General features: G+C 57.2%; 1 protein-coding gene across 2 annotated transcripts; it reads left to right on the forward strand.

The window, feature by feature from the left end:
* The first annotated feature begins 25 nt into the window (after positions 1 to 25).
* Positions 26 to 2,373, forward strand: LOC108495163 (mucin-7-like). 2 transcript variants are annotated; one of them, XM_017810494.1, is made up of 5 exons: positions 26 to 114; positions 460 to 843; positions 1,059 to 1,175; positions 1,480 to 1,565; positions 1,809 to 2,373. In XM_017810494.1, exons 2-5 carry the CDS (start codon positions 471 to 473, stop codon positions 1,881 to 1,883), a joined length of 651 nt encoding a protein of 216 aa, XP_017665983.1. In that variant the 5' UTR covers positions 26 to 114; positions 460 to 470; the 3' UTR covers positions 1,884 to 2,373. The 2 variants fall into 2 exon arrangements, with proteins under 2 accessions (XP_017665983.1, XP_017665982.1); XM_017810493.1 differs by lacking the exon at positions 26 to 114 and having other exon boundaries at positions 129 to 843.
* Positions 2,374 to 10,557: the final 8,184 nt, after the last annotated feature.

The raw sequence follows: 10,557 nt of genomic DNA on the forward strand, positions 1-10,557 counted from the left end.
AGTGCTATCAGTTCCTGACTATCTGCAGCAGAGAGGTTTGTGTAAACTGCTGCTGCTGCATTTCCAGACTGTCTCACGGTCACCAGTTCCTGCTCTGCTCTTCCTGTCAGACGGGTTTGTCTGATTTCCTTCAGGGATGGGTGAAAGTGATGGAATGGGTCTTAGGACTGGCACCTACAGGAGTTTCTGCCCTGGCACCGGTGATGCCCATGGCTTGTTCCTACTTTGTCAGGCTGGGGATTTACATGGCTGGCCTTGCAGATGCCCATTCAGGGAATCCATGTGTTTGATCCATGCAGGATGGTGAATTTCCATTCCCAATGGTCCATGGCTGATGTATAGCTTAGATTTCCTTGGGGACCTCATGGTGGTGGTGATGCTGTGCCATCCCCAGAACAGCCATGGCCTCAGCCTTTTACCACCAACCCTTGTGCATCTCATTGTCCAACCTCTTTGCAGAGACAACTGCCATGGGTGTGACAGCAGCCACGTCCCCATCTCCCCCCACCTCCTCAATATCTATGGAGACCTCTGCACAGCTGCCCACCACTGACTCCACCACTGCAGCCACCCTCTCTCCCTCCAGCCCTGAAACAGAAGCTTCCACCCCAGAGAGGTCCAGCACATCCCCAGGGACTGGCAGCACCCCAACTCCCACCATGCCTCCTCCCACCACAACAACAGCTACGTCATCTGAGCCCTTGACAACCCTGGCAAACACCACGGCCAGCCCTGTTATCAGCATGGAGGTCCCCCTGAGCACCCCCTCTCCCAGCCACCCGGCCAGGACCACATCCAGGACTACCCCTGTCATCTTCCCCCCAACTATGGAGTCGACTCCAGGTACCCTGCCAGTATCTGGGACCCCCAGTGCAGCCATGGGTGGGTTCCCTACGGGAAGGTAGGGACACTTTCACGGGGACAAATCCTCACAGGGATTCTGGGCATGTCCTAGGGTGGCTTCATGTATGTGTCTTTGCTTAGGCTTGGTCTGTCCCCAGCTGCAGGAGCATTCTGCACCTCTGCAGAGAGTATTAACGTAACATTGCTTTGCACAGGCATTGAGTTCTCTTTCCCCACCACGAACTCGACCCAGACCTCAGAGGTTACCCACAGCACCTCTGCAGACCTGCCAATGCCGCCGCCCGTCTGCCCCACTGGCTCGTCCAACACCAGTAAGTGCAGTGCCTGTGGGCATCACCACCCACCCATTGTAGTTTTGGACTGGCACAGGCTAGTGCAGGGGGTCCTGGAACCCCACTGCTTTTGCCATGTTCTCAGTGATGCTCTGGGGAACGTGCTCTGGGTTTGCTGTACAGTGGGAGGGTTGTTCTCTTGACAGTGTAGAGTGTCCACGATACAATTAACCTGGGAGGAGGTCCCGTGTCTGTGCCAGCAATCTGATGGAAAGACCCCCAGGTTCTTTGTTGCAATCCAAGGTTCAAGGGCAATAACCAGAGCCACATTTTTTGTCCCTAGGTGCATCTCGCCTCTTCCTGTCTCTGCGGCTAAGCACCCCCCTGGACCTGGGGAACAGCACGGTGCAGGAGCTGGTGTTGTCCAAGGTAAGGTGTGTGGGAGGAGGTGCCATTTTGCATCTGCCAGCCATGGTCCAGGCAGTCAGGGAGGGGTCAGGCAGCCAGTGGGAGGAGAATGGCTGGGTCTTGCATTGATTGTCACCCGTAGCCCTTTTGGATGAAGGGGAGACACTCTAGCTGACACATTTCAGGATCAGGCCCTTTTGAGGTGGGGACAGGGGGGTAGGAAACCCCCTCTGGCATGGTTTGATGGCTGTTCTTTCCCCACAGCTCCGCGAGAACCTTCAGACGGCATTCCCGTGCGCTGGCCTGTCGTTGGAATGGCGAGGGAAGAGGAGCCCCTGACCACTGCCCCTCGCCCTGCCAGCTCCCACATGTACTGGCAAGCCATCTGCTCCTGGCTCCTTACTCCATGGCAGTGCAGCCCCTTGGGGTAACCTGCACAGCTCCTCTTGAACTTGGGGCTCCCCATCCTTCCCTGTGTATCCCCGGTGCCCCCTGTGGGCTGCAGTGCCCCTGCCCCTTCCCACAGCCTGTCTGTAAAGGCCAAGACCTCCCACCACCCTGCTCCAGAGCTGGCTCCTGTGGTGTGACCCCTTCCAGCACTGCCAGGGGGCTGGAAGGAGAGGACCCTGTGGGACTGGGCTTTTACAGCTGGGACTGTGCTGGCTCAGCCATCAAAGCCACCCTGGGGACTGATGGATGAGAGGAAGGAGACCTGGAACCCCCAGTACTGCTGTGCCCAAGGCTCACCCGTGGTATTGCTGACAGAGGAGCACGCCCATGCCAACACGGGCCGGGCAGTAAATAGAAACTCCATGCTTTCTGTGTTGAAGTTGATGACTTCTTTATTTTCCAAGTTGCCTTTCACAATTTTCAGCTTTGCCATCTGTTAGAGGTACAGGAGAGGAAAACCGTCCGAGTCCCAAAAGCTTCGAGTGGAGAGACAGGCTCAGGGCTGTCCCCTCCTGGCAGGGGCGGCTGCAGACATTCCCAAGGATGGCTGGGAACTCCAGCAGACGGGGGTCCCTGCTTTGGTGCTCTCTGCCCCATGGCACCCCACAGCTGCTGGGGCAGTTCTACACACCACGGGGCCATGGAAATCCTGTGGGCTGTGCTCCTTCCCTGTTTTTTTCCAGTCCCCAGCTAAGGAGACGGCCGCAACATCTGTCCCCCTTCAGCAAAGTCATTTATTAACTGATTAATTAGCCAGATAAAATCCAACTGAAGCAATTATTAGCCTAAGCAAGTCACCTCGCCTGGAGATTGAAAACTGAAATAATTAGAAAATAGCCTTGTTGCGTGTCAGGGATTGTTTTTGGCTGATCCCTATTCCTCACTGGCAGCCCTCACCGCCCCAGCACAGGGAGGGTTGGGAAGGGGCGCATGAGGCTGAGGGATGCCAAATATGGGGACTGCTCCCAGGCTGCCTGGGTTGTCAACCATCTGGGAAGGAACCAGCAGCTGGACAGGATAGGGAAAGACTCCATGGGATCACCTGGCTGCCTGCCAGCTCTCAGGGGCTGGGAGAAGCTGGGCTGGGGCTGGAGGCCTGTGCCCAGGCAGCTTGTCAGGATGCTCCCACTTGGGATGCCCCTTGCATCCCAGGGTTGCCCCTTTGCTCTTTAGGACGCTGCCTGTCTTTTGTGGGCTTGTCGGACTCACTGACACCGAGAGAGGTCCCTTGGCACCCGGGCAGGGAGCTGGGAAGTAGGGCAAAACCTGCCAGAAGGGGTCCCCGTGCTGGATGCCTGATGGGGTGCTGGGAAAGAAATCCTTGTGGTCTGCCTACGCTGTGGAGCTGGGCCAAGAGTCCTCCCACGTCGTGTCCCACCGGGCTGTTTTCTCCGGCTGTTGAATCCATAACTTCAGACCCCGGGACATGGCTGGGTGCCAAAGCCGGCGTAGTGGAGCCAAACTGCGTCACAAAGGGAGGAAAAGGTCCTGAAGCGCTGGGATGAAAAGGTGACTGGGGTACTCACTGTCCTCTGCCAGCACGGCTGCCTTCCACCGTAATCGTGGTCGGGGGGCAGTGAGAGGAGGAGATGTTCTGGTCCCCTCTGCCCCCAGCCCGGGAGGGAGAAGAGGGACACAGTGGGGGCATATGGCTTGTGTGGGGATGGTGGTCACTGCCCAGGCACTGGCAGCAGAGAGCTCTGGCAGGCCCCTGACACTACCCATGTTCTCCATGCCTGCCATCCTTGAGGGTGCTGGCTACCACTTTCACCCCGTGGCTGCTTGCCTGCCATGGATCTCTGACCAGAGGGGCCTTGGGAGGTTGTATCCAGGTCCTGCTGCTTTCCCAGCCCACAAATCAGTTCTCACCATCTTTGCTGTGATCCACTGCCATCTACCAGCATTTTCCCAATGAGCAGACCCAGTGCCCAGCATGACTGTCCCCTTCAGAGGGCCTGGCAGCATCATGGAGTGCCTATCTCAAGTCCCTTGTGACTCAGATGTCCCTTCCAGTGTCCCCCTCCCCTTCAGCCCTGCCGATGGCTATAGCCCAGCTCCTGCTGTTTGGCAGGAGGGTGTTGCAACACACCCAGCATGCCAAGTCATCCAGAACCTGTGGAGTTGATGGATAACCTGGTTTCCCCCACTACCACCCTGAGCCCTCTCCAAATGCCCTTGCCAGGAGGCTAGAGGGGATCCAGTAGGAGATGCTGTGTTCTCTACAAAGCCGGAACAACCAGCCCATTAATTTCAGAAAGGCTGATAAGGCACTGTGCTGGGCCATGCTCTGCTGTGCTGGAAGGTGTAGAGCCCCTGGGTGCTGGGATTCGTAGAATTGCCCCATGGCTACAGGCTCCTGAAGGGCTCCAGTGCCCACATGATGCTTTGGTCCTTGGTAACTGCTGATGACAGTTATTCTTTCAGGAATCAGCGCTTTGTCAGGACGTTTGTTTCAGGAGTAGCAGAAGGATCATTAAAAAGCCCCTTCCCAGGGTGGGAGCTGGACACCATCCTTGAGACAAGGCATCCCTCAGTGGCTGCAGGCTTTCTTGGGAGGGTGTACCAATCAATGCCAGAGCAGAGGGACAAATTTGGTGTGTCATCCCCGTGATTCTGCTGGGAGATGAGTTTTCTTGGGGACAGCATGAGCAGGAGTTGGAGGTATGAGGGTCTCCAGGCAGAGCTGGCTTGGGGAGCATGGACAGGAGCTTGCAGGAGGGCTGAGGCTACCACCTTGCTTCAGCCAAGTTGCTTTCCCCTATGCTGAGCAGCATGTTTGCAACAATCCCTGTGGTTCCCACCACATTTTGCACCTCAAACACCATCTGGAGCAACCTTCTCCAGTGTCAGCATATATTCCCTGTTGGGGTGGCTTTCCAAAGTGATATGGCATTGTCAGCACAGGCAGGAACAACTCTCCCACGGTAGGTTTGTATCCCTCTAATCCTCCATCAGCCCAGGTGTGGTGGCTGCTCAGGTGGTCACTGGCTGGGCAGTCACCCCGTGATCTGCAGTGCTGGTTGCACAGGCCCTCAGTGCACTGTTCCCCCTGGCTTTACCCCCACACCAGCATTTTCGGTGGGCAGGGGAACATTTGTTCCAGGCGAGCGGCGCTCCCCCCGATTTACCGTCTGTGCCCAGTTCCCACTGCCAGGGGTAATGCGTGGGTTTACAGGATGGTGCTTCACCAGCCGTGACTTGGCCTCCCCTGGCATTTCCCTGTCAATTCTGCCTAGTTGTTGGGTTGGGGGTGTCCCTCGACGTGCCCAGGCACTGCTGCCTGCCCAACGGAGGCCAGCTCCAGCGGGACACTCTGTACTGCCTAACACCCCTCATAACACTTTGCAGGAGTTGCCTGGGGGCATTTCTGGTTAAGAAGTGTTTAATTGACTACAGAACCATGTAGTGGTGGAAGTTTGCATAATGCTGTTCACGAGGGAGCTGGCAGCAGTTTTCACAGAGGGGGGGATGTGCAAGAATTGCTGCTTCAGGAGAAGGAGGAAGGAGAAATATAGGGGTGAAGTGACCCAGGGGATCAAGGTGAAGTGACCCAGGGATTCCCCATAGCAGGGAAGGGGGACCAGGCCTGCGACTTTTCCTGCTCTAGCTTCTGAGGATGCTGGTCCCACCTTGCAGGGAAGCTTTCCTGGATAATTTGCCCCCTCCCAGCACCCCAGCACTGCTGTGCCCGTACTGAAGTGCAGGTTTCAAACCCCGCTGGGACGTGCTGGAGCTCTGGACAGGGATCTCTAGTGCTTCCAGTTGCAGCTGAGCACTGGGAGCCCAGCTGATGCTCCAGAGCCTGTCCCCAGCCATACATCCCTGCTTTATAACCTGAGTCTGCTCCCAAAAAAGCTTTGAGCCAAGTGGGCTCTTGTGTCTTGCCTTGCCCTCGGCTGAGACATGGCTCAGCGGGTGATTTGAGTGCCCATGGTGTCCTCACAGGCATGGTAGCACCGGCTGGCATTGCTCTGTCACCACCACACACTCCGTGGCCCCCTATCCTGAATGGAGCAGGTTCTTGTGGGGTCCATGGGGTGGCTGCCATGGGGAACAGGTGGGGTGACTGCCATGCCACTGTTGGCAGTGCCACACCCTGTTCTGGGCTCAGCTTCACCTCCTGGTGCTGGTGGACCAGGGAGCTGGGTCCTGCAGGGTGGTCTTTGGGTAACCTCCAGCCCATGCCACAACTGAACAGGGCATCCAGACCCTGGGAAGGGGAGGGCTCGACCGGAAGGGAATGGTGACAGGGACATTGGAGGGAAGGGACCAGGGGCGGGATAGGACGCCGGCAACCTGCCTCCTTCTGCCATCCCTATAAATAGGAGGGAACAGGAGCAGGAACACCTGTGGGACTCCAGCTCTGCAGGAGAGGCAGGCAGGGAGGGACAGAGGGAGCTGCTCCTTGTTGCTCTCTCCTCCCTTTGAGCTTCCTAGTGCTCTGCCTGTGTGGGGGCCTGAGGAATGGGGACTAGGGGATGGACGCTCTCCACCTTCCTGGGATGCTGCGTATGGATTCTGCATGGTATGTCCAATATTTTTGTGCTAGCTCATGTGCTACCTGAGCTCTGTTAGGGTGCAGCAGGTACACTGTGAGATGCTTTTCCCTTCTGGCTGCACTGGAAAGTCCTTGCAATAGATTGCAGCCAAGGAGCTGGAAAAGTGTTTTATGGGGCAGGCATCACCCCGAGGGGCTGGTTGCAGGCGTGGAGCCGTGGGAGAGGTGAGAGCCCAGCCCGGAAGCCTGCAGGCAGCCGTGTACCCCTCCAGCAAGGGAAGCCAGCCGGCAGAGCAGGACCCGGGGATGTTCCCATCCCTCCCACGTCCCAGGAAAGAGCAAATGCTGGTGCTCCATGCTGAGGCCCCTCTTGCACTGACTTCCCATGAATGGGTGTGTGGGGTAGATGGTGTTTCTTGCTCCACATGGAAGAATTAAGATAAAACACGGATTTGCTGGAGTAGAGTGTGCCAAATTAACCTGGGGGGACTTCACTGATGTGCTTTGTTTTCCCTGAGATGGGGACAGAAGCAGCTGAGCTCCTCTGGCTGAGTGGGCTGGTGTAAAGAGCTTATTTCAGCTGGGAGAGATGGTGAGGAAGCAGCCTGCCAGGAAAGGGAACGGGGCTCTGGAAGAGGATGGACCCCTTGAGGACTGGTCTGGCATAGGAGATAATGCTCATTAATGACTCTGCACAAGCTATCTGTAAGCTAATGAGCTGAGCTGGTGGTGAGGTTGGAGGCACCTCCGCTGCAGGGAGTTCTGGCTGCCTGTCAGGGGGAACCTGATGAACCGGAGCACCAGGGTGGGGAGCAGGCTCGGGCTGTCGGGTGGTGGCAAAGCCCTGGCAGGTCTTGCCATCGGGGTGCCCTTCATCTCCCCTAATTGCAGCTGCCTAAAGCCAAGTGTCAGCAGATCCACCCAGCTCCTCCTGGAGCCAGCAGAGGCAGCCTGGTCTCCCCAGAGCCTGCATCCCTGTCCTAAATATAATACTGGGTGAAACATCACCCGTGGGTGCCAGTAGGTACTGGGAGAAATGTCTGGGATGTGGGCAGGTGTCTCCTCCTTTCAGCAAAACTCCTGCATGTGGATCAGGATTTTGGCAGCAGGAGGAGTGAGCTGTGAACAGGGTTTGGCCAGGGAAGCTTGTAAATATTCCCTCCACGGACAGGAAACCCCCGATGCCTTCACCCAGCTGGAAGCAAGAGAGGTGGGGGCAGTAGCAGGTAGATGCCCACCCCAGTAGAGGTTTAACAAACCTGCTTTAACTGCAGCAGGTCAGAATCTATCTGCAGTCAGGGAAGGCTTCTCTAAGCCTTGTCTGTCCTTGCTGCCAAAGGGCTTTGGGTAAAGTTATTTAAATGTCTCAGACACCCGGAAGGCAAAAAAACGCAGAACCCCCCCAGGCCCTGCAGAAGTGACTGCACTCAGATCTGTCCCTGAAGCAACAGAAAGAGGGCTGAGGGCTGTCCTAGGGTGGCAGAGCTTCACAGACACCCCTTGGGCTGTGAGCTTACTGGGCCCCAGCTCTACCCAGTGGCCAGGCAGTACCATCCCCAGCATAACTGGACTGGGTTGCAGTGGCTGCCTTTGCCTCCACGCTTGCACCAGTGTGTGTCTCTCCCTGACCTGTGATGAGTTGTGTTCTGTCCCATCTGGTAGCTGCTCATGCTGAGGATGGAAGAGGTGCTGTGCAGTACTATGCCTAAGGCAGCCCAGACTGCACTCCTTGGCTTTTAAATCAGAGCCTTGTAAGGCTGTGGGATGAGGCAGTAGGGTTTAAGAAGGGCTGGGAGCTTTGTGATGCTCAGCCGGAGGAGAGGTGTGTCTGAGCCTGGCAGGCTGCTCTCTCTGGCACTCGGTTTAATGCTCTGCTTTGTACTTTTCTGCAGGGCTTGGGGCTGCTGCTGCCCCTGTCACTACCGAGGGGCCCTTTACTGTGGGGACAGCTTTTCCCATCACAGCAGAGAATGAAGGGCCCAGTGCCCTGGTGACGGGCACTGCGGACACAAGCACCACGGTGGCTGATGCTGAGATAGACGAGAGCATCTTCACGAGGAGCCCATTGAGTTCGACCTTCCCTCCCGGGACTGAGCTGGACTCTTTTGTGACTGCGACAAGTGAATATGGCTCTACAGTGCCAACCTTGATGAATGTGACCAAGCCTCTTAACACATCTCAGGGTATTGAGGGGGGGTTGGCTGCTTCCACTACAGCCACAACTGCTGCTGCTATCACTGCACAACACCCTGCTGTCACCCCAGAAGCAGAGCATGAGGTAATAGAGGCCACTCCTGATCCCACCCTAGACATCACCCCAGATGTGAAGGAAGACATCCCTGCAGCTGTGACCAGAGGAGAAGAAGACATAGACCTCACCACTGGCAATATGTCTTACCCTACCGCCCCTCCACCAGCAGACACCTGGGTGCCACAGCCAACTGCTGGCAGCCCCGTGGGTCTCAGTGTCACTGTGTTACCAAGCCAAGGGCTGACCACAGCCATGGGAGCAGTCGAGGAAGTCGTAACTCTGTCTGCATCTGTCCAAAGTGGAGCCAATGCCAACTCCTTAAGTCCCAGCCCCAGCACTGAGGAGCTGCTTACGACCCAGCAGGGTGGAGTGGTGAGCAGGGTTGAGGGCACTAACCCAGAGACAGCAGAAGAAATGGCCCTAGCTGCTGAGGAAAATCCCTTGGCTTCAGAGTCTGGAGATGCAGGAGATACAACAAATGGTGAATTCAGCACAGTCGGCTCATCCCACCTACCTCCGGAGAGCCCAGTGATGTTAGAAACAGCGGGACACCCTGGGGAGCCCTCCTTCCTCCCCGGCCACACAGTGCTGAGCCCAGACGCTTCGCTGGCACCGTCCACAGGGAATGGAGATGGGCAGGGAGTGTCATCAGAAGCTTCTGGTTCAGCCCTGTCACCTGCAGCCAGCGAGGCACCAGTGGCACCCGAGGAAACAGAGGACACTGCCACAACACTGCTGGCCCCAGAGGTTCCCACTTATGCACAGAATGATATGAATCTCCCAACCGTGGCCACTGTGCTGCCCACAGGGGACATGGGGGCTGTGGGTCTGGACAATCCATCCCTGCAGCCTGACCCATGGCAGACCTCCGTCGGAGAAAAGCCACCACTGCTTCCTGATGCTCTGATGGACACCCCCAGTGCTCCTGGGGCTGCTTACCCACCCCCAGGGGCTGAAGCCAACACCCTGTCTGCAGCTGATGGTGCAGCAGAGACACCATCCAGCCCCGACCTCACTACTGCCCCAGAAGCACCCATGTCTCCATCTCTCGGAGAGTCACAGCCCAGAGGGATGCCAGATGGACCTCCCCAAGAATCTGATGGACCTGACACTGGCTTGAGTTCAGATTCAGATGCCCCTAGCCCAGCCCTCTTTGTACCTGATGGACTGGCATGGCCCACTGCTGGGGTCCAAGGTCAGGGAGCTCAGGGGGCAGAGGACACGGCACAGGCAGGAGGTCCAGGGGATGGCAGTCCCTATACAGACACCCAGAGTGACATGAGCCTTTCAGACACCCAGCCCTCAGCCTCTCCTGCTAATAATGGAGAGCTTCTGGCTGGAGGAACAGATTTGGCAAGTGCTGGGCAGTCCCCTCCACCAGCTCTTGGGGGGGGAACAGGAGCAGGAGATGCCCCGGCACTGGGAGAAGTGTCCTCAACTGGTTCTGTACCTCCCAGCAGTTCTGGAATGGAGCCCGATCTCTCAGGGGCTGAAGGACCAGTGGACCTGCCCAGTGAATCTGCCAATGGTCCTGGGACTGTTTACCCACTCCCGGGGGCTGTGCCTGGCCCTGCATCTGAGACAGAGACACCAGCAAGCCCTGACCTCAGTGGTGCCCAGGGAGTACCTGGGTCTCCATCCTTTGGTGGGTCACAGCCATGGGGAACAGCAACTGGTGCTCCCCAGGGAGCTGGTCTCCCTGGAGCTGAAGGACCAGACTCTGGCTTGTCTTCGTTAGGAGATGCCCCCAGCTCAGCAGTTCATGGACTGGCAGGACCCCCATCACCTGCCCTTGAGGACCAGCTTGGCACAAA

The sequence above is a fragment of the Lepidothrix coronata genome, unplaced genomic scaffold (assembly GCF_001604755.1).
Source record: "Lepidothrix coronata isolate B3197 unplaced genomic scaffold, Lepidothrix_coronata-1.0 Scaffold29, whole genome shotgun sequence".
Lineage (NCBI taxonomy): Eukaryota > Metazoa > Chordata > Aves > Passeriformes > Pipridae > Lepidothrix > Lepidothrix coronata.